This window comes from Citrus clementina, unplaced genomic scaffold, assembly GCF_000493195.1.
Source record: "Citrus clementina cultivar Clemenules unplaced genomic scaffold, Citrus_clementina_v1.0 scaffold_5, whole genome shotgun sequence".
Lineage (NCBI taxonomy): Eukaryota > Viridiplantae > Streptophyta > Magnoliopsida > Sapindales > Rutaceae > Citrus > Citrus x clementina.
Genome location: NW_006262201.1, coordinates 34132215 through 34158963, shown reverse-complemented (window position 1 = coordinate 34158963; position 26749 = coordinate 34132215). Strand labels below are relative to the sequence as shown.

At 34.9% G+C, this 26749-nt stretch overlaps 3 protein-coding genes across 3 annotated transcripts; 1 reads left to right on the top strand and 2 right to left on the bottom strand.

Annotated features, from left to right (window-relative positions):
- Nucleotides 1–2146: 2146 nt before the first annotated feature.
- LOC18040726 (protein SUPPRESSOR OF QUENCHING 1, chloroplastic) lies at nt 2147–12075 on the bottom strand. Its single transcript, XM_024183251.1, has 28 exons — nt 11544–12075; nt 10897–10997; nt 10732–10788; nt 10548–10642; nt 10273–10372; nt 9828–9886; nt 9587–9711; nt 8924–9056; nt 8448–8535; nt 8214–8292; nt 8050–8113; nt 7867–7952; nt 7483–7610; nt 6989–7084; nt 6700–6822; nt 6172–6369; nt 5908–6012; nt 5687–5751; nt 5367–5460; nt 5115–5272; nt 4867–4916; nt 4638–4759; nt 4377–4484; nt 4074–4166; nt 3961–3997; nt 3176–3423; nt 2919–3068; nt 2147–2805 (listed from the first exon to the last, which is right to left on the bottom strand). Exons 1-28 carry the CDS (start codon nt 11911–11913, stop codon nt 2641–2643), a joined length of 3297 nt encoding a protein of 1098 aa, XP_024039019.1. The 5' UTR covers nt 11914–12075; the 3' UTR covers nt 2147–2640.
- Nucleotides 12076–14909: 2834 nt separating this feature from the next.
- Nucleotides 14910–22493, bottom strand: LOC18040725 (pentatricopeptide repeat-containing protein At5g48910). The gene is given in 4 exon segments (XM_024183244.1): nt 14910–14932; nt 14935–15177; nt 15180–16420; nt 22207–22493. Coding segments are annotated over 4 exon segments (1794 nt in total).
- Nucleotides 22494–23969: 1476 nt separating this feature from the next.
- LOC18041902 (putative pectinesterase 52) lies at nt 23970–25761 on the top strand. Its single transcript, XM_024183832.1, has 5 exons — nt 23970–24190; nt 24264–24423; nt 24599–24856; nt 24941–25191; nt 25602–25761. The coding sequence occupies exons 1-5, from the start codon at nt 23970–23972 to the stop codon at nt 25759–25761; spliced, it is 1050 nt and encodes a 349-aa protein (XP_024039600.1).
- Nucleotides 25762–26749: the final 988 nt, after the last annotated feature.

Below are 26749 nucleotides of genomic sequence, written 5' to 3'. Positions count from 1 at the left end.
ACTTAAGAAATTATGTTAAAATATAAATTTTGTGTGGACGTAACTTAAAAAATGAAAAAAAAAATACACTCATACACTAAAAAGGGGAAACCTTAGGTGCAACTGTGGCACCGTACCACAGTTGCATCTAGCCGTTGGATGTCAGTAGACTCCACCAATCCAACTGCATCCAACAGCTAGATGCAACTGTGGCACGGTGCCACAATTGTACCGTAGCATGATCCTACTAAAAAACGAAAAATAACGATACTTATGTCTCATATATTTTAATTGCGTCCACACGAAATCCATAGAACACATAGTCGACGAGGGCCATTACGTAAGAAATGCCAGAGAGACAGAGACTACCACCTCGCACGAGACAGGGCTTCAATGTGACCAAGGATATGTCTATTTCCACGAAATTTATTTTGTATGATATTATTATTATTATTATTAACGCATCACCTACGCTTTATTTGTACCAAAGACTTTGGTTCTCTCATTACAAGAACTACCCTACGTGTTCTCATACTGAACAACTACCGAAACTTGTGGCCTCAATTCAAATCCACTGGACAATTTTAACTTTTTCAGTTTTTTCTTTTATTCCCTTTTTCTCAAAGTAAATAAACAAAATAAAATAATAATTATAAAAAAAAAAAAAACCCCTGAGAAAATGTGACTCATTCTGACAATTTCATTCAGGAAATAAAGTTTCTAACCAGTGGACGGATGATGGATGGATGGATGGATGGATGGATGCGCCATGCATGCAGCTCTGCAACTGTACCCCATTTTTTTTTTTAATTTATCTTCACATTGCTTCTCGAACTTTTAAAGTTATCGTACACAAAAGTTAAAATTCAAATACTTACAACAAGGGGCAAGGACATGTTATTTCGCTTTTTTTTTTTTGGATTCTCTGCTCTGGGTTCTATAGATTTTTGACTTGTTGGAGTTAAATCAGTAATTTATTTGAACATATAATATTCCAAGTTATCTCAGTAAACAATTAACAAAGACTCAAATTCAATCTCAACTATTTTCTTGGGAAAGTATTTTAAGAGCACTTAAAATACGTATTTTCTTGGGAAAATCTTGATAGAACCTCCGATCACTTCAGAGACAAACAAGTTGTTATCGTTGAATGTTGATGCATTGCTCCCCAGCACGGGTTCTTCAATTGAGGTTGATATAATATTCACATTTTTGTCATTTTATATGTTTTAAACTATGATTAATTTCTTCCTTTGATTATTTCCTAATCTATGGTAGTTTCAATTCGACAAGTAAACCATTTTCCTTGTATCTTCTGTCACGGACTGATTATTTTCTGTATTGTTCTATTGTTCACTTTGAATATCTATTTAATAATACGATACAGCGGTTGTAATCTTATGACTACTGAGCTTTTGGTTCTAATTATATTAAGAGTCTCCTCACACGTCTCTAATTATTATTATTATTATTATTATTTTTGTAGACCTCGAACTTCATAAGAAATTTGAAAAATGTGACAAAAAACTTGGTGGGTGTGAGGTGGACACATAGGTGGTGTTGAAAGTTTGGCTTTCACGTGAGAAATGGATAGAGATGAAGAAAAATTAAGTGCATTGAGCAGCCAACATTTGAGCAAATGCAGTACGCATCTAGACAGAGAAGTTGCCGGCCGCCTGCAAGATAAGCACGGGATTTGGTAGGACTAACGCGTTTTAAGCGGTCAGTTAATTCTTTAATAATGTGTTTATGATCTTAAATTAGTTCACTAAATGTAGGCTTTGTCACATGATTTTGGTTGAAGCTTTTCTAAAGATTTTGATTCTTCTGTCCAATAAAATATAATGTTTGCTATAGGCAAGTAGGAAGCAAACCCGTCGCATTTGAATCAATAAAGTAATGCAAGTTTCATATAAAAATAATAACTGAGACTACAGCATCAGCATCTCAATCATCATCATTATCATCAGCTAACCAATGAAAGTTGAGAGTGTGACTTGGTGAGCAATCTATTCTTTGCTTACCTTAAACACAATTATCCTGATCATTATCATAATGAAAAGATGGACGACAAGTTGTGATTGAATAATTAAAAGAGTTGCAAGTAAAAGCTGGCGCCTGAAAGTGGGCAAAAATGGAGGGGCCTGAGACAGGAACCATGACAATATTGTGAAAATGATACATCAATAATTGGAGTAAAAGCAGTTGGTGGGGGGTTTCAACACTTTGAATCAGAGAATTAACTGACCCGGTAAGCGCTAAAGTTTGGTCTTTGGAACAAATTTAGTTTCTACAGATGAATACAGAGATCAACACTGACCACATCGTGTAACAAACAGCTTTGATGACAGCACCTTGACCCTGAAACTTATGGAGTTCTGAACATCTTAATCCATCGGTGTGCTGTCTGCAAGATTACTAGAACAATGTAGGTGGTATAAGCTCTATTCAGAGAATCGCATGGTAATTCATTGAGTGTCATCCTTACATCGATTTCTCCAATTATAAGCCAAAAAAAGAAAAAAAAGAAGAACGAAAGTCTATTTCTTTGGCGCACCAACAGTTTCATCCTATAGAATATAGTATAAAAGACATCATAATAGTGTGAGCAAGAAAACTGTATTGCGACCTTACGAGGGGTTTTTTCCGATGATGTCACTGTCACGGAGCAACTGGTAGCTGTAGACTGTTTGTCGAAATTTTGGGCTTGAGATCATAAGGTAGTGTAATTTCTGCTGGGGGAGAATTGGGAACTTCCTCTTGGAAAGGGACCTCAAATAGAAGGGGTTTGTACAAGCATACTTCATCTTCTTTACAATAATAGACCTACAAAAACAACGCAAATTATCCACCATAGAACAAATAACAACCACAAATTTAGTCTGATAACTTTTAACAGTTTTCCTTTTTGCTATCATAAACAGAAAAAGGAGACACACCTTACAACTAATTCTCCCCGTTGACGCTGATGGAGACATTCTCCTAAAATGAAGTACTGCCGATCCTTCTGGACTAAGATTTCCATCCAAAGGATCGATAATCACTGCATTTTCAGGTTCCACATCAACACTGAATTTACTGCGTGCTTCCTGCATATGGGATTATAAAACAGAACATTAAGATCAAAAAAGAAGCATGCTACAATTAGTAATGTAAAAGTTGGAAGCGTTATGCGACCAAGAATATATCCGCCCACCTTTGAGAAATGGTACTCTTCAGGTAATGATATCTTAAGATAAATGTTGCCTTCGTTGGATAAACCACCATCAACAACAATGGTCTGAGAGTCAGGTGATGATCGCCTCCTGAGGCGTTTTGGAGATCTGGATTTTGGTGTTGGGGGCTGAACTCCTTTTAGCTCTAAAGTTTGAAGTTCAGGTTCTTCCTTGTTCAAGTCTAGATATCTGATAATATTATTGTTTGTATCTGCTATGAAAAGGTTTCCTGAGAATTTGAAGAGGCACACAAATTCAAACTCAATTACAGATTCCATTTTAAAAAGCAAACAGAATTATCAAATTCCTAAATTACTTGAAGGGGACCAGTTTCAACAATCTGTTAAGATACTATATCCAAACAGTGAATGGTTTTAGCATCAACGCTTTCTCATCAGTTTCTTGACACTTTTCATCACTATCAGGTCATGTTGTTGTCGCTTTTTCTTCATATGTTTATGGTTTGTCAATTATTTAAAAGATGAAATATGATCCCTCTTATGAACGGCATAGCTACTTCTCCTCAGAAACAAAATCAAAAGGATGATGAATAGTCTTTTTGTCATTAAGATTCCTGGGAGCATCGTGGCAAGGAATTAAACACTCAAATTGATAAGGGTGTAGGGTCTGCTTGATCAAACAGGAGGTGTGGTTGATTACCCCATAAACTACTTTAAGACATCATGCAATTTCGAGAGAAAGAATAACAAGTCCGAGAAAATATTGAAAATTGTTTGTTCCTTATTAGTAGAAAAGAAGCCAGTACCATTCTGTGCTTCAATGATTCCTGCCGGCTCCGAAAGCTGCAAGAAACATATTTATTCATCAGAAGTGAAAGTTCAGGCTACCATAAAAACAGGTTACAAAATTTTTTCTAACCTGAGCTGCTAATGCTGCTCCATCCTTGAAACCAGCTTTCCCTATACCTGCTAGGGTACTGACCCTATTACTAGCTGGATCTAACTTCTTGATCTGAGATTTCAACCCAAAACAATTAAGGCATTGAGTAAGTGTTAATCTACAGACTAAATTTAGTCAACATCATTGATCAATTACAAAGAAAAAAAATTCTCAACAGAAGGGATTAAAATCAATTACAAAAGAACTTTTGGAACATTCAACTAATGTTTAAATGTTACAAGCTCACAGCAGTTGAACTATCTTTACCCACGATCTTGTTACCTTGTGATTGTAACTATCTGCTACATAAATTTGACCATTCTTTGCACAATAGACACCTAATGGATGTTGAAGAAGTACTTCAGACCCTATTCCATCTTGGTCTCCAAACTGTAAAAGACAAACAAGAGAATCAGGTGCAAAATGCAAAGACAGGAACTAAACAAACTTCAAGTATTAATGTTTGGATATTCCATTCATTTGTATCATGAAAAGTAAGATTTAATCTTAAGATGAAACTGGCTTCTTGGCATATTGAATGACCTTAAACAAATTGTCTGGGAAAATAGGATCACCACCAGCTAGCAATCTGGATCCTCCCGTTTTTAGATTGAGTGCTCGTATGGAGCTACTCTCACTATCCGCAACATAAATTTCCATGAAATCTGGAGGTAATAATCCAAGTAAAATTTTCCAATGCAATGGCTCAAACACAAAGTAATTTCTACAATGGCTGCAAATATGAAAGCAATAAGTAATCCCGGCACATTACCTGGGGACAATGAAATTCCAGAAGGTTGTGCAAAAGATGTGTTTAAAGAGCTACAACAATAAAAGAAAATACTTTACTGTGAAATTTTTAGGAGACGTGATACAATGATACATAAGAATTGCATCATCCATTCACTTCCAAAATGTTATTTATGCATGAGAAGGATAGGAAATCTGAAATGTGGAAATGAGAAGAGAGTTGGAAGGAATATAACAACTTCTATTGACTATCATGATTCTGTGAATCACCTTGACCCATTCAAGTTCCTCTCGTAACCATCACCGCTAAAAGCTCTAGTTACACCATCCACTGTACTGTGTTCCCAGATCTGATGCTGGCCGGCCATTGCAATGTAAACCTTCTCATTAATTGGCTTATAACAGACATCCCATGGGGAGTTGAGGAGCTGAGAGAAACAAGTAGAAGTTTCTAAATATGAAGTAAGATGTAATCCAATCAACTAGAGTATGAATCACATGGTTCATAATTTCCAATCTTGCCTGAGAAGTTCCCTTTTCTCCCCCTTGGTAGTCAGAACCTTTAGTTCCATTTCCAGCTAGAGTTCGCACTGTGTCATTAACAAAATCAATCTCCCTGAAATGCAAGAAGATGAGCTTGAAACTCCTCCACTGAAGATGACAAGGATGATACTATTGGTGTAATTCCCAAATTGTCACTTAAATAAATTCCACAGTGAGATGCAAGTTTATGTTTGAATAAAGAGGAGAATGTCAATTTTTGGGGCCATTTTAACAACTCGAAATTGAGCCTGGAAAAGATGTCAAACAAATTAAAGGATAGTTCAAAAGTCCGCACATACCTTAAAGCATGATTTTCAGTATCTGCTACATAGAGCAGATTTTTCTTTGCATTGTATGCCAGGCCCTACAGATTACAGAAGCATATAGCTAGAAAGTTACTGCTCATACATCCAACATTGAGAGAACCTAGAATGCAAGCATCCACTCATAATGATAAGAAAATGCACATGTCGACAGAGGAATACTGTAGAAGGTCAATTGGTTTTAGCTTAGTTCTTACTTGAGGACGATTGAAAGTGGCATCATCAAAGGAACCATCACGTAGACCCTCCTCTCCTGAGCTCCCAATTTGGACAATAAAATTCCCATCTAAGTCTGTTACCACCTGAACTCCAGATTTGATAAAGTGCTTAACAATCCAAGCGCATCAAAACGGATTCACTTAGACATGCCACAGTTACATGGCAAAGAAAAGTTCATGCATATTGATTTTTAGTAACGAGAGAGAAAGAGAGAGAGAGAGAGAGAGAGAGAGGGAACCTACTATTCTGTTATGGTTACTATCTGAAATGAAGAGACGGTTGTTGAGGATATCAATCGCCAGCTTCCCAGGAAACTTCAAAGGAGATGTGAACAAGCGAGGATCACTATCTTTCTCCAAGCTCAGGGGCAGTGGTGTGTTGTCCAGGAGCTTCTTTTTACCGTAAAATAGAAGAGCTGCCTCAACTAAATCGTCAAGATCCTAAGGAAAGAGAACAAATAATTTTACTTCCTTTCTTTTCAAGAATAAATAGAATTAATCAGCTGTAATGATACCAAAAAGAAGGATACATAATTCTACAAAATTATACTTGAAATAACAAGCACAGGAACAGATTCTGTAGGAGAAAATAAGTTCTAATTTAGATTATCAATCACGTTAATGCAGAACACATATTATGCATGGGCAAAGCAGGGCACCCCCACTAACGTGGTGTGCACATCCTTATAGCCAACTGTTATGCATATATTGAGCAACAAAGAGTTGGATAGCAATGTATGTGCAGGAAAAGTAAAGGTGAGCAATCAGTACCTTTCTGTGGCCTTCACCTGCTAGTTGTGCAAGGAGCTTACCGTTGGGTCCAACAACGGCAAATGTAGGCCATGAATTCACACCTAGTTCTCGCCATAAATTCATGTCTCCATCATTAACAACCTAGATCAAGAAAAAGACTAAATATGCATTAAACTTCACTATTTCATTGACTCTGCAAAGAAATGAAGAAAAGATTTTATGAAAATCAAGAACTCTAGAATAACAAGACATGCATTTTAAACTCCTAATTTGAAATGGTCAAAACTATTCAAACTATCGCACTTACAGGATGAGAGATGCCATAGCGTAGTACTGCATTACGGATGGCTTCCAAATCTTTCTCATTATCAAACTTTGCAGAATGTACTCCAACAACAGTGAACTGTACAAATAAACACATATGAAACGGCCACGTCTGAAACATTGATCAATGATTAGGCCAATCAACTCATAAATCCAATCAACTCATAAATCAGTCAACTAATTACAATTGTTACAAAAGAATTGTGTCGACACTTGCAAAATGCATGTATTGATGCCGATATCTTTCTCTCACTCTCTAATCTGTCATTCAACCTTCTCCCAAGCATATAATCATTATAGTTGATGTTGTATTGGTGCCAATATCTTGATTATATGCTTCACCCAATAAATCAATTTGAGCAATCAGATAAAAGCATAAAAGAAGAGAGAAGCAAAGCAGAGGGTAGGTTTATGCAATGAGAAAACATCAAATGTCCAAGGGATTGAGATATGAAAAATGAAGAAAGAGAATTTTACTGGCATGTCTTTGTACTTCTTCTCCAGAAACTCTAAATCTGGCAGCACATGCATGCAATTTATACAGCAGTAGGTCCAAAAATCCAGCAGAACCACTTTTCCTTTCAAATCCTGCCAAAAAACAGAAATAGTTAAGAGCCAAAGCTATAGTACATGTCTAGCACTGTAACAAATTTTTGGTTAAACGAGGAAAATGTAAAAAATAAATTTTATGTTTTCTTTCTTTTGTGTCTGTCTGATAATGTATAAGAACAACCATCATATTAAGAAACATAATCTCAACAACATGCCATTTCCTAAAATTAAGATACAACCATATCAGAGGGAAGCAAATACAAAACAAGGAGTTGTTTGAAAATTTGATGATAGTCTTTATGTTCGAGTAATCATTTACCCTGCGAAACTGGAGGGGAGCTGTATTCAACCAATCAAGTTTTGCTGGAAACTCCGGTACAATAGGAGTAGTTTTCCTAACACAGCAAAAGAAGATACAGTTAAAACAGATTAAGCATAAATTTTGAATCTTAGTATAATTTACTTTGAAAGATGAAAACTAGTCTTATTTACCTGTTTTCGACATCAGATATATAGTTTACAAATTGCTGGATTCTTTCTGATTGTGATGATCCTCCTATACAGAATAAAGGTTAGCATTCTGCAGTGGTGACTCTAAAAGGAATGATAATACCATTGGATGGTATAAAGATGTATAATTTGAAACATACTGATACCTTCAGTCTGCTCAAAGGATGGACGGTTGACTCCAAATAGCACATTCCAAATAGCTTTAGGAGATGCATATTGCATTGCCTAAAAATGCAAAATAGTTTTATACACAGTAAAAAAACAAGAAATAAGATAATGCCAAATGTCATTTAGCATATCTTTAGTCACTCAAGATAACTATACTGATATTCAATACAAATTTAAATACATCAACATTCTTTAAAAAAAGTTCATTATACCTTCCAGTTTGAAACTGTGAAGAAGAGACAAGAAAATGCAACGCCAAGACTTCCATATCTCAATATCTCTCGCCGAGAACCCTGCAACCTGTCCATAAATTAATTCTGCAACCTCAAGCTGAAATTTTGTACAAAAGGTTCTGTTTGTTTAATTAGAAAACTGAATTCCGTCACAGATTTTTTCTTGCTGAAAGATTGAACTGCTCATAAATGAGATTAGCTTAAAATCATCTAATTAATGATTGAAAATGATACAAAGTTGAAAATAGCTCTTGAATCTGGTTTCTTGGTTGAAGGCCCTGCAAAGTGATAGAGGAGACCAGATTTTCTTTAGGTTTGGGCTAGTTAAATTGAAACTTAGGACTTTTTGGGGAAACAACCCAAAACGTGACAATGAGGCAAAACATCCAAGATTAATTTTGTCGCAATCAAGAATGAATGCTTTTGTCAATTTGAACCTATAAAACATGTCTTACCCTGAAGTTGAGGAACACTTCTCATCGGCGGCACCTGTATCCAGGATGGACCAATTATCTGTTTTTTCTTTGAGCAAAGCTGTTGAGTTCTGTGATGCAGCATGCAATAACTCGTGTTCCTGTATCTTCTCATCTGCAATGATATTTATTTATTAGATTTTGTCCCCTTTTTTCTTACACCCCACCTGGTAAACAAAAAAATTGTTGAACTTAATCCTCCTCCAAGGTTGTTATAAGAATAATTGATTCCTAGACCTCTTGCTTCACCGTGACAGATCCAACAACTAGGTTATGCTTTTGGAGTAATATGCCTTTATTGGATTCATTGTGTTAAAAATACAATAATTTTATCTGTTCCCTGGGAGAGAATTGGCCGGAGATTAAAATCAGTAAAGAAATGTTCTAATAAAAGTTCTTGACCAACCATCTTACTAAAATTCTAAACCAAGAGTTTAAATTTTCAGCAAATCTGACAGAGCACAACAGTGAATCTTTAGAAAGCAGGAAAAAGATTTACTGTAAATAAGATTTGCATTGCAAGAAAATATATCTTACTCATAAGCATAGTTATAAAAAAAATTGGAACATTGTTGTTTCACCATTTTACATTATTGACAATACTGGTGCAAGAAAATGTTTGCACATATTCTCAGGACTACATACTATAAGAACCACCGCCACCAGTGAGAATATCATTAAGTGAAACACTTCCTATCTCTTTTCTGATAAGTGATGGACTGGCTTCCTTGAGTCTCTCCTCTGATAATGTAGTTGTTACAGCTATACATCTGCAAGCAGCATAGAATAAAAACAATTTACCCAACCCCCAAAAAAAAAAAAGAAAAACCTAGTAATTAACAGTATCCATTAGTTTACAAAGAGCAAGATATGTTAGACCATTTACCTCATTTGTGCAGCTTTAGCAGCCTGCACTCCAGCTAGAGCATCTTCAATAACAATACACTGGGGACAATGGCTACAGATTAATTTTGTAAAATAAAACAATATTCTTCACAAACATGAACAGTCATCCATTTTCAATTAGCTTCTAAAACATTAAAAATCCAAAGAACATTATAATGAACTCTTAAAACAAAATCAAAATCATTAAATAGCTGGAAGAGTAAAGATGTGGAAATTCATCCGACAAACACTCAAAAATTGTATTCCCAAAAGATAATATAAAAATTTTCTTCAAATTGTAAGTGAAAATAAGACATGACAAAATAGAAAACATGAAGCCAAAAATAAGTTACTGGAAAAAAAAAAAACTCCTTCATGCCAAAAATAAGAGATGCTTCGCAATTTATTATCAGTAAGGAATGATACTGAAGAGTCTACTATCATACCTCACTGGTGGGCACATTCAAGATCTTTGATGCAGATAAGAAGATATCAGGAGCAGGTTTCAAATTCTCAAAGGCATCTGCTGACACAATAGCATCGAACCTGATGCAAAGAGGCTAACAATACAATGAGAACAAAATCCTTGAGCTGAAAAGGTGATAATTCATCTTCCAAATACAGTAAAATATTTGTGAGTTTATAAAACTGTGAGTTTGATACGAATATTCAATTCTGTCTAACAAACATGCAAAACATAGTATGAATATGATAAGCTTACATTGACACTGGTAGACCAGCAGCAGCTAAATTTGCATCAACTTTGATACGATCAGCACTAGAAGCAACAGCAACTTTCAGGCCTTTGTTCTTACACTGTTAAACAGCAGCTTTATGTTATCTGATCATTCAATTCACCAACAAGGTATATAATTATGCCACTTGTGAATAACTTGCTTGCGCACCTGATTAATAAGTTCAAGGGCACCTGGAAATCCTATTCCTGAATTCGGCTTTGCGTACTACAAGAAGTGAAGGCAACTCTGAAGATGAGTGATATTTTTCTCATTGCAAAACACCTTAGAATAAAACTACAAATGTATATTAAAACAAAAAGGTAGACTAATCACCTTATCCAGATATATCTCAAAGAACCTCTTTTTGGCTGCCTCGGAATCAAATCCCTTGACTCCCTTAACAGAAGCTACCCCTCCTAAGAAATTGGCTTCGCCTAGTGCATTGGCAAAGAAAATGTAATTTGATTGGGGTGTCTTTGAAATCCAAGTCAATATATCAAAAAGAATATATTGGTGTATCGCATCCACACTTGCCAGCACAGGGTAAAATACAGTTCTCTTTACATTACAATTTATCAAAATTAGGAATTTAAAGACTAACCCAAAAAAAAACAAAAGCAATTTATATCAATTTCACATCAGAAAACGCTTGCTCAGCAAGCTCCTAGACATCAAACACAAGTGTTACTGATCATCAATAGGTCATCATTGCCATGCCAATGGGATTACGCAAGGGCCTGATTTTGATTTTTCAAAACCATAAACACAAAGCAACTTCATATTTCACACGCAAATCAAATGGGTCTTCAATTTAAACAAAAACTATTAAATTATTCAATCCCAAAAGTCACTAACAGTCAAGGTCAAAGGGTTTTTTAAACCAATAATTAGCAATACTAAAATTAAAAAATAATTCTATCATCAAATACAAACATTATGAACTAGTATTTTAATCAATGAAAATCAAGAAGCAAATTTACCAGTTCCCATGAAAGGCACAAAGTCCTCAACTGTAACTTCAACTCCCATTTCAGCAAAAACATCAACAGCAGCTCTTCTAGAAGGCTCCTCGCTATTACACAACACGCCATCCATGTCAAAAAGCACAGCAGAAACCTTCCCCCACTTGCTTTCTGATGAAACATTCACATCTGTCTCCTCCACTTTGGTCACACAAGCCTTAACCACCATTCTGCGCCCCAAAACCGTGCGTTTTGCTCCACATTGAAACAATGCGCTTGAAACAGAACTTGGTCTCAGTTGTTTTGTGTTGGAAGAGAAGAAGAAGAGTTTTGTCTGAAGAGACAAAGATGCAGCCGGTGGTGATGACAGCAGCTTCATGGCTATCATATGGCCGTTAACTGATAACTCGTAACTGTTTCTGCGGGGAGAAAAATGGTTACGAACTTAAGTTCCTTTGGGACGATTTTGCCCTTATTGTTTTACGAAATGGATGGCAGTTGGGTTTTGGGAGGAGGGTTATTTGAGTAAATTTAAGCCTGTTTTAAATGGTGGAGAAATTGTTTAGTAGTCCATTAACGTTACCCATTTGGTGACCACAATTTTTCAGGGGCTGGGGCAATGCCTTATCAATGCGAGCATGATCAAGACCATTTTAGCTTTGATTTTAATAAAGGTTTGTTTCGACTTCTCATGTCCGAGTATAAGCATTTTGCGAGTAACATTTAATCCATCAATGGCGGACACAAAAATCTAAATCAGGGAGAGGACTTGGTACAAATACAATAATAATTCACCATGACAGCATTCAATAGTATGAGCGAGCGAGGCAATGATGATGATGATTGATGACAGCACTGATTTGCTTCTTCTGTGTCTTCTTATTTCACTAGTTATCATAATTTAAAGCAGTAATGGTCGATGAGATTAAAAACAGTGATCATTGATTGGATATGTGAAAAAGCAAATCCAATTCTCTTAAACGAATGAAAGTTCTACTTATCATGCTGCGGCCTCTAGATTTTACTATTTTGATATTATTTTCTCCGTGGCTGCTGTTTGATGTTGAATCCCCCTCCACCGTTGTTTATTATCATATATGGGAAGCGATTATTATTATTATTATTATTATTATTACTGAAGGAAGGAAATGGAGTAGTTAAAGTATCCAAAGGTGTTTTATTTTACAATTCTTCAGCAAACTAATGGTCATGATTTAACACAAAATTTCTTAAAATAATAGAAAGAAACATGTTAATATGGAATATGGAGATTTATTACGGAGACAGTGAATCAAGAGTATTTATGGCATTAAAGTGAAGGTATTTCAAAGCATAAAATTGGTTCAATTACTTATAGGGAGGGGCTATTTGCACTCTAAAAAATACTCAGAATACTCGTTTACTTTGAACACTCATTCATTATATTTAAAATATTTAACTTTTACTCTCTACACTCTTAAAATTCTAAACATACCCTTAAAGCTTCCTCTTTGTTTCTTTTTCATACATTCATAGCACCAAAACACCCAAGTCAAGAATTTCTTATATGCTTTCAGTATTAGTTTATCTACGATTTCATAAAAGCTCTACTCATTATACAGTAATTCTTGTTCGTACTGCAAATTATTTACATTATTATTCCCAGATCTTGAACAACAAATAAGCCATTTGTTTTCTTTTCAGATTCAAAAGAATAAGCAATTTATGTCAGGCTTTTAGCAAACAATAACCAATAATTAGGTTTAATAATTGATTTAATATAAATATGCCACTCTAATAAGTAATTAAGTGGCAGAATTTTATTGAGTTTGAGAGAAAATCTGATTAGTATGATTTCTACCACATCATAAAAGTAGAGAACTTGCGAGTCATGATTTCCTTGATAAGAGTGACGAATGATTTGATTGAGTTTTAAGGATTAACACTAGTTAAAAATTAATAAATGCGTTTGTTGTGAATAAAAAATAGGATTTAAAATATTATAGTTACATTACATATTGCATGGGTGCACACGTGCATTATATGTTTGTCTTGATTAATTTTATTTATTTATTTATACTAAATTGTCCTTATTAGTAAATGACATTATGGGTATATTCGTAATATAAAATTTATATAAAATTATGAGTGTCCAAAGTATTTTTTAGAGTGCATATAGTCTCACCCTTACTTATATGGTATTGTTTTAACAAAGGGGTTTTATGAGGAATTTAAGGGATGACAAACTGCCAATATCTCCCCTTCTAAAATTTATAGCAAATTTTATGGGCTCCAGAGGGCTATTTTCATGGATTTACTGGGGGCTGATGACTGGAAAGACACTATGGTATTTTACTTTTTACTGTAATTAATTCTATAATGCCCACCATAAAGCACAAATGTAAATGTCCTTCCAATGAGGCCAAAAGATTGTGATTACCCCACTACATCGTTGCATGCTTAGTGTATTTTACATTCAAAATTTTATTTTCACACTAATCATGATTAAGCAGATGCATTTAAGCTCTTAAGCCTATAAAATCTATTCTTCAAAGAAATATTTTAACCAACAGCGTCAAAGAAACTTCAACAGAATGAAGATAAAGTATCGTCTATCTCATTTGAGTTGAAGTTGCCTCATTTATTATTATTTTCTTCTAATATAAGTTATCATGTGACTTTTACATTAATTTAAGTGCAGGTGATCATGAAGAAAGTGCTTGCAGTTCTGTTTGTCCTTGGATTGGCATCATTGCATCTTCAAGCTGGTGCCAGAAGATTTATACTGGAGGGGGAGACTGGGAAAACTGAGCATCAGTCTGTTGAAAGTGACGCCAAGCCAAAACCAATAGCAGGTTCATTTCCGACTGCTGCTGTGCAAGCTAACAATGATAACAAAACTAGCAACACAGCTGAGAGCACCACCAACTACACAGATGAGGCAAACAGCAGTTATGGAAATTATGGGAGTCCTTCTGGATCATCGACCGAGACTCACCATGTTTTTACAAATGACTGCCTGCAGCCTAAGAAAAGTTGTTAAAATGTTATGTTATGCTTAAATATGAAGTACATATACATCTAGTATGAATAAGAGTGCAGCTTTTTGCAGTGCGTTTCTTAGTTTATTGGAATGAATTGACGTTTTAGCAGCTGAAAAATGAACCTCACTGTCTGTCCAAGTATGTAGGCTCAGAACTTTACCAAAAATCATTACAAGAACATTTACCATTTCTAAAATGATGATACCGAACACGGTCTCTCACAATTATATCCCTCTTGAATACTTTAAATATAAGTTTGGTAGCAGAATGGCAGTCCTCACACACCCTCAAGTTCTTTATAACACGGATGGTTGCTCCAGGATTAGTGTTAATGAATCCAAAAGCAATTGCTAGCTTTTCACTATGGTACTTGGGTGCAGTTTCCTTCTCTTCCTCATCAATATCAAACAAAACTTGGGAGGAATTTGGTGAATAGCCTTCCATCTTCAGCTTCTCAATGATCTTTTTCAACATCAAGTAAATTTCCTTCACTTGTGGGTGTGATCCGTCTCCCGTTCTGAATTCATGAATGACACCGTTCACATCGATCATACTACTTCCCGGATTTGTCTTTATTCCTCTTTCCTTCATCAACTTCCTCATTTTTGCAACATCATCGCATCTTCCTTTGCATAGATGTTTGATAGCAAGGCATATCGTCCACTATTTTGTGGTTCCATCTCCAGCAAAATCTTCCCCAGTCTCTCGCCGAATTCAACCTCTCCGTGTTTCCTACAAGCGCCTAAAAGTGCTTCCCAAACAGCTGCATTCGGTTCCATTGGCATTGAACTTATAACTTCCTCTGCCTCAGCTAAATACCCTGCCCTTCCGAGAAGGTCTACAATACAACCGTAGTGCTCCACTTCAGGGTCAATACCATACATTTGCTGCATATAAGTCAAAGCCTGTAGACCTCGATCAATCATCCCAGCATGAGCACAAGCACTTAAAACACAAGCAAAAGTGATTCTGTCTGGTCTCATCTTTTCCCTTTGCATTTTGAAGAAAAGCTCAATTGCATCGTCTGCTCTGCCATGCATAGCAAGCCCTCCAATCATGGCATTCCAAGTAAATACTTCTTTCATTTTCATGTCCTCAAAAACCTTCCATGCCATGTCAAGACGCCCGCATTTAGCATACATATCAACCAAAGCAGTCCCCAGCACTGCATCCACACAGATAGAATTTCTCTTGACATGGTCATGAATCCATATCCCTTGATCAAGAGCCCCCAGACTTGCACATGCAGCTAGCACACATGAGAGAACAAATTTCCTTGGCTTGATTTTATCTCTCTGCATCTCATTAAATACTTCTAATGCTTCTTTATAGTACCCATCTTTGGTATAACCATCAATAATAGCACTCCATGTGATTTCATCTTTATCATTCATCTCATTAAACAATTTTCTTGCTTCTTCAAATCTACCAAACCTAGCAAAACCGCTTATCATTGCATTATAAGAGCCAGTATTTTTATCTTTCATACTCTTAAACAACTCTTTTGCAGCTTCAATATCTCCACATTTCAAGTACCCATCAATCAAAGCATTCCAACAAATAACATCCGATTTTGAACCATCGTCAAGAATCTGTCTTGCCTTATTTACACAACCAAAACAAGCATACATTTGAATTCCAGAACTTTTTACGTGCACATCACCACAAAGTCCATTCTTCACCACGTGGGCATGAACTTGCACCCCTTCTTTATCAGCTTCAGTAATGCTACAAGCCTTAAACACCGTTGGATAAGTAAACTTATTAGGCTTAGAATCAACACCCACCATTTCAGAATACAAAGATATCACCCTCCATGGCTCGTTATGCTCTAAGTAAGCTCTGAGAATACTATTCCATACAAAAACATTGTAAGAGAGATTGTAACATCTTTCAAGTTTGTTTGGTTTGATATTCTGGACGAAAACGGGTTGCCGTTTATTGAGAAAACGGCTAACCGTTTAAGTCCAGAGAGCATGTTTTTGTTCTGGAATAAACGGCTCACCGTTTATGGTGAAAACGGCTTACCGTTTAAGTCCAGAGAGCATGTTTTATGTCCTAGAATAAACGGCTCACCATTTATTGAGAAAACGGCTAACCGTTTATTTCCAGAAAGTTGTCAATTGGAAAACGGTTAGCAAGATTGAAAAGATTTCAATTGTAAATCGATGCTTTTTCAAACCAAAAAAGTTTTTTCGAAGAAGTACCATTTCTAATGGTTGTATTCTTTCAAATAAACATCTTATTCATAAAAAGAAAGACATACAATAAGATTAGAAATCAGATTTTGAAGATTTCATGCTTGTTCTGGAAATACAATCTTATTTGCTAAAGATTGTATTCAGGATTTGATATATCTTGGGGGTAATTTGCCATTAAAACTCTATAGCAAACCAAGATTGGTGAGGGCAAATAAAACCTTAAAGGAAAGTGTGTAAACACGTCTCAAATCCTAAGAAATTTCATTGTTCTTTGCCTCCATATTCTCATAATTCTCCAACAATCTTTAAGGTTTTAATTTTGTGCAAATGCAGGTTGAGAAGAGTTTGACATCATTTCTGAATCCTAGTGTCCATCTCGATCGTTTTGATGGAACTAATTTCACTCGTTGGAAGGGAAAATTGTTCTTTCTCCTTACTGTTCTTAAAGTGGCATATGTTCTTGATCCGAAATTGGAACCATTTCCAGAACCAAGAGAAGATGATACCGAAGTTGTTAAGGCTGCAAGGAAACGTCGTGAAGATGATGAATTGATATGCCGGGGTCACATACTCAATACGCTTTCTAACAGATTATATGATCTCTACAATTCTATGACTTCTCCGGTGGAAATTTGGAATGCTCTTGAATACAAATACAAAACGGAGAAAAAAGGTACTGACAAATTCCTTGTATCTAAATATTTTGAATTTATTATGGTAGACACAAAATCCATTCTTGATCAAATACATGAGTTACAAATTATTGTTGCTAAGTTTCGAGAGTTAAAAGTTGAAATTTCTGAATCATTTCAAGTTGGGGCTATTATTGCTAAATTGCCTCAAAGTTGGAATGATTATAGAAAGAAACTCCTTCATAGTAAAGAGAACATAACTTTAGAAGAATTACAAAAACACTTGGTAATTGAAGAAGAGACTAGGTCTCGTGAATCCAAGGATAAGCATGATTATACTAAAGTTAATGTTGTTGAAGCTAGTAAATTCTCAAAGAATTTTAAAGTCAAGAATGACAAGAAATTCAAGAAATCCAGCACACAAAAGTTTTCTGAAAATTGTTTCTTTTGTGGTAAGAAAGGTCATCGCCAAAGTGATTGCAGATTCAAGAAGAAAAAGGAAGAAGTGAATTCCCATAAAGCTAATGTTATTGAAAACAAATCTGAAGAGATTTGTGCTATGGTTTCTGAAATGCAAATTGGCATGATTACTGAAACCAATATGGCTGAAACTAAGTCCTATGATTGGTGGCTCGATTCGGGTGCAACAATTCATGTTTGTAATGATAAGAAATTTTTCTTATCATACAAAGAAGAAACGGAAGGACAAATGGTTCTCATGGGGAACAATAATGCAGCCATAGTAGCAAGGAAAGGAGTAGTTGAGATCAACTTCACTTCTGGAAAAAAAGTCACATTGTATAATGTCTTTCATGTACCTTCCGTTAGGAAGAATCTTATTTCTGCTAGTTGTATGTGTAAGCATGGGCTTAAGATTGTGCTTGAGGGTAATACTTGTATTGTGTCAAAGAATGGATTATTTGTTGGGAAAGCGTATTCTTGTGATGGAATGTACAAACTCAGCATTAATAATAATAATATCAACTTAGCTTATATTGTTGAGTCTTGTGATGTTTGGCATGCTAGATTAGCACATTTGAACTTTAGATCTTTGAAATACATGTCTAAGCATGGTTTGATTAATTGCAATGATGTTAAAGGTCATAAGTGTGAAATCTGCATCCAAGCTAAAATAACTAAGAAACCTTTTCCTAAAGCTGAACGAAATACTCAAATATTGGATTTGATATATACTGATATTTGTGAGTATAATGACATTTTAACAAGAGGAGGTAAGAGATACTTCATCACTTTTATTGATGATTGTTCTAGATACACTTATGTGTATTTACTTAGAACAAAAAGTGAAGCTTTTGATAAATTTAAAATTTTCAAAGCTGAAGTTGAGAACCAAAAAGATAAGAAAATCAAAATGGTTCGTAGTGATAGAGGTGGTGAATATTTCTCAATTGAATTTAATAATTATTGTGAGGAAGTTGGAATTATTCACCAAAGATCAGCTCCATTTACTCCTCAACAAAATGGTTTGGCTGAAAGGAAGAATAGGATCTTCACGGATATGATAAATTCCATGATCCTTAATGCAAAACTACCAAATAATTTGTGGGGGGAAGCATTACTCACTGCATGTCATATTCATAACAGAATTACATCTTTGAAAACACATATATCTTCTTATGAAATTTGGAAAGGAAGAAAACCAAACTTGATGTATTTAAGGGTCTGGGGTTGTTTAGCCTTTTATAAAATACATGACCCTAAGTCGTCAAAGTTGAGTGCTAGAGGTATAAAAAGTGTTTTCGTAGGATATGCTGAAAATTCCAAGGCTTATAGGTTGTTAGATTTAAATTCTAATGTGATTGTGGAATCTAGAGATGTTGAATTTATTGAGAATAAATTTCAACATGATTCTAATATTGAATCAGAATTAATTATTGATCAATCATGTGTTAATACTCCTGTTACCTCCACTAACAATAATAAAAGGAAAGAGTCTACGACATCTTTCGAACTAAGGAGGAGTCAACGTGAAAAGAAAGAAAAAAGTTTAGCACCGGATTTTATTTCATCACAAGCACTACTCTTCTTGGTTGAAGGGGATAGAAAGAATGTACTTAACAAAGTACCATTGTTGTTAAATATTGAAAAAGATCCAAAGACATTTAGCGAGGCTATGTCTTCTAGAGACGCTTCTTTTTGGAGAGAGGCGGTAAATGATGAAATGGATTCGATAATGTCGAATCAAACATGGGTCTTGGTTGATCTTCCTCCAGGATCTCAACCAATTAGCAGCAAATGGGTATTTAGAAGAAAGTACAATAATAATGGTTCTTTGCAAACTTTTAAGGCTAGATTAGTAGCCAAAGGGTTTAAGCAAAGAAATGGTATTGACTATTTCGATACATATGCTCCGGTAGCTAGGTTAACTTCTATAAGAGTGCTATTTGCAATTGCTTCATTGAACAATTTATATGTGCATCAAATGGATGTTAAAACAGCTTTTCTTAATGGTGATCTTGATGAAAAAATCTATATGGAACAATCTGAGGGATTTGTTTTGCCTGGAAATGAGAAAAAGGTATGCAAGTTAATCAAATCTCTTTATGGCTTAAAGCAAGCACCAAAACAATGGCATGAGAAGTTTGATTCGGTAATTTTATCACATGGTTTTAAGCATAATAATGCTGATAAATGTGTATATTTTAAATATACGAATGATTTTGGTGTGATTATATGCTTGTATGTTGATGACTTGCTTATCTTTGGAACAAATATGCAAGGAGCAGATGATACAAAGAAGTATTTAACTTCACAATTTAAGATGAAAGATCTTGGTGAAGTAGATACTATCTTAGGTATCAAAGTGAATAAACATAGTGGGGGTTACTCGTTGTGTCAATCTCATTATATAGAGAAAGTGCTTCTTAAATTCAATTATTTGAAATTTAAAGAAGCTAATACCCCATATGATTCTAGTATTAAATTACTAGAGAATTCAGGCCGAATAGTAGCTCAACTAGAATATGCTAGTGCAATTGGTAGCTTGATGTATGCTATGCATTGTACGAGGCTTGATATAGCATTTGCAGTTTGCAAAATGTCAAGATTCACGAGTAACCCTAGTGTTGAACACTGGAAAGCAATTGGTAGGATACTTGGTTATCTTAAAAGGACCGTTAATTTGGGTTTGTTTTATAATGATTATCCTGAAGTACTGGAAGGATATTCAGATGCTAGTTGGATAACCAATACAAGAGACAATAAATCCACTTCTGGTTGGATTTTTACAATTGCTGGAGGAGCGGTTTCTTGGGCTTCAAAGAAACAAACGTGCATAACTCATTCAACAATGGAAAGTGAGTTTATAGCACTTGCATCTGCAGGCAAAGAAGCAGAATGGCTGAGAAATTTGTTGTTTGATATAATGTTGTGGCCACAACCGATGCCATCTATTTCTTTGTACTGCGACAGTGAAGCTACATTGTCTAGAGCTTATAATAAAGTGTATAATGGAAAGTCTAGACATATTAGCTTAAGACATGAATATGTGAAACAATGAATAGCAGATTGTGTTATTAATATTGTTTATGTTAGGACTAATAAGAACCTAGCAGATCCTTTAACAAAAGGTCTTTCAAGAGACTTAGTTAAGGATACATCTTATGGAATGGGATTGAAACCTTTATATAATAAAGTCACCAACGACGGTAACCCAACTATGTAGTAGTTATACCGCAACTCCATAGTTAAATGGGTAATAACAAGTTGTTGTTATGTGACTGGTTTGACACCGAGTAATAAATAATCTCATTCGAGACATTCGGTGCAAATAGCTACGAGGTTGAGGTTGAGTATTTACTCTTAATGAAGTTCAAGTCTTTTAGTAGCTAAAGACATGATTTGAAACTTCACCTAAGTGAACATAAGAAATGGTGCCGTTTCTAACAAGGTCATGGTTTAATCTTGTAAATGTTCATGAATCCAAGATAGAGCACAAGGCCGGAATAGTGCTAACTATTGGAACACAACTTTGAAATCTGGGATAGCTTATATGTGATGTATCTCCGGTATTTACTTAAGAGACAAAGTTTAATGCTTAGCACACTATTGTCTTGTAAATGCTTTGAAATACACTCACTAATTAAAGGTTAAAATCGAAAGATACATTTTGTATGTATAAGTTTATCATTAATAAATCTGAAAAATATTACAATCTAGTGGGGATTGTAAGAGAGATTGTAACATCTTTCAAGTTTGTTTGGTTTGATATTCTGGACGAAAACGGGTTGCCGTTTATTGAGAAAACGGCTAACCGTTTAAGTTCAGAGAGCATGTTTTTGTTCTGGAATAAACGGCTCACCGTTTATGGTGAAAACGACTTACCGTTTAAGTCCAGAGAGCATGTTTTATGTCCTAGAATAAACGGCTCACCGTTTATTGAGAAAACGGCTAACCGTTTATTTCCAGAAAGTTGTCAATTGGAAAACGGTTAGCAAGATTGAAAAGATTTCAATTGTAAATCGATGCTTTCTCAAACCAAAAGAGTTTTTTCGAAGAAGTACCATTTCTAATGGTTGTATTCTTTCAAATAAACATCTTATTCATAAAAAGAAAGACATACAATAAGATTAGAAATCAGATTTTGAAGATTTCATGCTTGTTCTGGAAATACAATCTTATTTGCTAAAGATTGTATTCAGGATTTGATATATCTTGGGGGTAATTTGCCATTAAAACTCTATAGCAAACCAAGATTGGTGAGGGCAAATAAAACCTTAAAGGAAAGTGTGTAAACACGTCTCAAATCCTAAGAAATTTCATTGTTCTTTGCCTCCATATTCTCATAATTCTCCAACAAACATTTGGTTTATGCACACTATTAAAGACCTTCAAGGTCAATTCCAAGTTGCTGAAGCGAGAATTTGCATAGCACTTGACCAAAGTGCCAGACACATAATGGTCTTGAAAGTGTCCACTCTTTAATATCACAGCATGAGCCTGCTTTAGATGTTGCCAAGAAGTGTGGCATTTTGTGTTCAAGATGTCTAAAATTGTTTTCTGGGAAAATTCGGAGGTGGGTATGTTTGTTGCTGAAATTTCTTCAGGTTTTAGATGATGAGGAAGATCTGTGGTGGTCAATTTTGTGCTCATCTTTCTGCTTCGTTATCCAAACATAGAAGTAAGCCAGCGATTAGATAAACGTTACATGATAAAATATAATTAAAATAAGGCCATTGCCACACAATATTCAAATATTTTTACATGTTTTCTCCAAAGATTGCCTTACGCTTTGTCGTTTCTTATGCTCTGGAGTTATAAAAGGGTTATTATCAAAACGTTCCCTATGTGTTTTATAAATAACGAATTGTTATTGAGGTTTTACAATTGTGTCAAATTAGTCCCTCCATGTGCGTACATTTCTCTTCATTTCTAAGGGTCAGTTTGAGATTTCAGTGGCTGATGAAATAAGTTGCTTTTGTTGTGCAGATCAAATAAGCTATCAACTGAAAGAGTTGTTAGGTGTTTGATAAACTATATTATTGTGGTTGCTGTGAGTTTAAAAAATAGAGTATATGCGTTTGATAATTTTTATTATGAAAGCGGTTTATTGTATAATTATCAAAATAGAAATAAATTTCAATTACTATTTATTTACATATTAAGATTTATAGGAAATAAGACATAGCTATCTTTTTGCTAAGATATTATGGTTATAATAGAAACTTAAAAAAGATATGGTGACTTTAATTAGCTACTTAAAAAAAAAGCAACCTTCTAGCAACCGTCAAAATTATAAAAAAATTATAAAATAATTAATTTTTAAAAAATTTATCAAAAATTATCTGTCAAAACTTATGAGATACGCCTTATATAGAGTTTCAACATTATTTTCAAACATGACTTAATCTATACAGATTATGATGGTCTATGTATAAATATATTTTTTACACTACATACATGGCAAAGATAATTTTCTACTATGTAATATAGGAGTTAAGTATAAAATAAATTATTTTCGTTATTTTTGGTCTTTTTGTACAGATATCCAATAATATATTAATTAATTAATGAAGGTGGGTGGATGGAGAAAGAACCTGAGCCCCATTAATCTTTCTCTAGTAATTACATTAATTTTTTCACCCGCACATAGTATTACATTGACAGAAGAGATCTTATTCCTAATTAAAAAGAATCAGAAACAAAATTTCTTTGTCCTAAAAAAGTAAAATAGGATTTTTTTTTCTCATTCGGTGCCACATATTTTGGAAACAATTGTTACCGTGAATGATTGTATTCATTACTTTCTTGTTTGTATGTTGTGCTTGTTTCCAAAGAAAATGAAAATAGATTTTAAAAGTCTCTATAATCTGTAATTTCTTTAATTGCATGTATTAATTGCTTTGCCTCCATTTATTTTAGGTTATATGCACTCAAAACCTTCTCAATATCTAATGTATATGGCAACTCATATATTTTGATGAAGGCAATAACATTAACGAAAATATTATATACCCATCTTGCTCATCGACAATTTTCACATACCATATAAGCTTCTAGGGCTGATCATTCTCTTTGCTGTGCAAGAAGCTTCTTTGTCAATTTGTTGATATTATATCACCAAAAGGAATGCGGCCTGTTTTAAAATCTTTGTTCGTTTTCACATTGATTTCAACCATTTCTTTTGGGGCTGCTAGAGCTGATCAAGATTGCAAAGGGTCAAATGTCGCATATACTGTCACTGTTGATCAGTCAAGTAGTCAATACAGAACTGTTCAAAGTGCCATTGATTCCATTCCAGCTGAGAATAGTCAATGGATCAAAATTCACATCAAAGCTGGCACCTACAAGTATGTAAAGCTATACTAGAAATTCAGTTCCCGTATGTATATATTCTCACTGATTTTAGATTTTCATGTGCAGGGAGAAGATAAAAATTCAGCGGAACAAGCCATGTATTTTGCTTGAAGGGGAAGGCAGCGGTGTCACAAAAATTACATATGATGACCATCAAAGTACAGATACAAGTGCTACTTTCTCTTCATTTGCTGACAATGTGGTTGCAAAGGGTATCACTTTTGAGGTAAAGGGTTCAATGCCATTGTCAAAAACTTTGCTTGCTTCATCACGTAATGTTTTAACATTCTTCTTTGTTTTGATATTGAATTCTTTTTTTTTTTTTTTTATACGAACAAGTCCATTTAAATGAAGATTACAAAGAGTCTGTCTGAGATAGTTAATTTTCTGTTATGCTCCAGAATTCATATAATCTGGCCGTAGAGATACTGGCAGAATTGGATAGAAGAGGCAGAGATTTGGGCACGTTACAAGCAGGGAATGACATAACACAAGCTCTCGCGGCAAGAATTTACGGCGACAAGTCTGCATTTTATGACTGTCGTTTTCTTGGGGTGCAAGATACATTATGGGATGTCCAAGGCCGACATTTTTTCAAAAGCTGCTACATTGAGGGAGCTATTGACTTCATTTTTGGCAATGGCCAATCTGTTTATGAGGTACCATTTTCACCCAATAAAGTAAAAAAGCTTTAGCCTAAATAGAATCATTTTCACCAATGTGTTCACTGTTTTCGCCTGCAGGACTGCTCAGTGAATTCGACGGCTGGATTGTTAATTGGCGGAAGAGGTTCTGGTTATATCACAGCTCAAAGCCGAGGATCGGCAAATGATCCCGGTGGCTTTGTTTTTAGAGGCGGTGAAGTTACAGGCACGGGCCAGGCTTATCTTGGAAGAGCCTATGGTCCTTATTCTAGAGTAATATTTTACAACGCATGGCTATCTTCCGTTGTAACTCCTCCAGGATGGAATGCCTGGAATTTGCAAGGACAAGAGTAAGTTGATAAGTTCACTTCACACCAATGCCAGGAATTTTCTGCATGTGTGCGTGTATATATAGTTCGTCTCCAGTGCGAGTTGCTCTCATATATATATATTTTAATACAAATACATTTTAAGTCATAGGGTTTAATAGTGTCAAGATTTTAATTCTCTTAAACTACACGGTTTTATAATTTATTTAGAATGATTTAAAAGTATGTATGCATTTAAAATATTAAGAATAATAATAATAATAATTTTCTAGTCTTGAATTTTAAAGTTCGAGAAAGATTTAAAATCGTGGGGTTTTGTAACATTATAAAATTAAATGTTAAAACTACACGATTTTAAAACTTTTCTAAATTTTAGATTGGGATATATATGTATATTGATTTAACCCTTATCATTCTCTGACAAAATGCAGAGGCAATTTCATGTACGCGGAGGTCAACTGCAAAGGTCCAGGATCTGATACATCTAATCGCGTTTCCTGGGAGAAGAAGATTGATCCCAAGCTGTTGTATAAATATTCAACATCATACTTCATCAACCAAGATGGTTGGATTAGCAAGCAGCCTCAATAGCCATGGTGCTTGTATTTTCAATATCCTGAATTGAACTTATTTCTTTTGTCTAAGATTTCTCTTTTTTTTTTTGGTCAAATTGTAAAATTATGTCAATGATGCCCCAGAAAGAAACCATTCTATGTATATATTTACTTAACGAACCATATTAAAAACGCAGATTTGAGACTAGCCAGCTAACTTATAATTAAACATTAATGTGGCCTTACTCACATGGTACTGAACTCGCACGCTCGTATACGAATACGAGGGGCTGAGTTTGAGAATTTCTCTTATAAAATAAACATCTTCCCAATATATGTGAGTTACTGCTTGGTAGATTTCTAAGATTTGCTCTAAAACACACACACGTGTGAACTGTGAAGCATGAACATACGCACAAGAAACAACTACACAAGTGAACTGTAGATAAATGATTTTTGAAGCAGTAAATTTATTTTTCTACTGGAGTAAGAGTTGGGAATTAAAAAAGTACTGGCACGTGGAGAAAGGTAATTGGAGTACCAAGGGACTGCAGCTGATGCAAAACTAAAGTCAGGAGAGATGTCTCGTCCGAAATTATGAGATTGACAAGTGACAAACAAGTCACCAGCCGAATCGATTGATTGATTTTACCTTTCTTTCCCATCATCTGTTCATCATCACGATCATCATAATCATCATAATCATCATCTTCTCTCAGACGTGGCAGACATATCAGACGGTGGATATTTTACCAGCACTTTCTTTTTTTTTCACCCTCTCCCGACAGTATCGCGTGAAATACGCGGGTGCTTTCTGTCCGGATGCCGTGCGCTCTGTCGTTAGCCTTCTTTTTACCGACTGTACCTCCGTAGCAATACCACTGTACGTGAGTACATCTAATACAATTTTGTGCAAGACACTTGTTAAGTTACATTTTGCAATAATTTACGATAAGTCATGGTAGTGTGAATATAAATGACACAATGGGTCCATTAATGGAATCAGCTTCTAATTTGACATGACT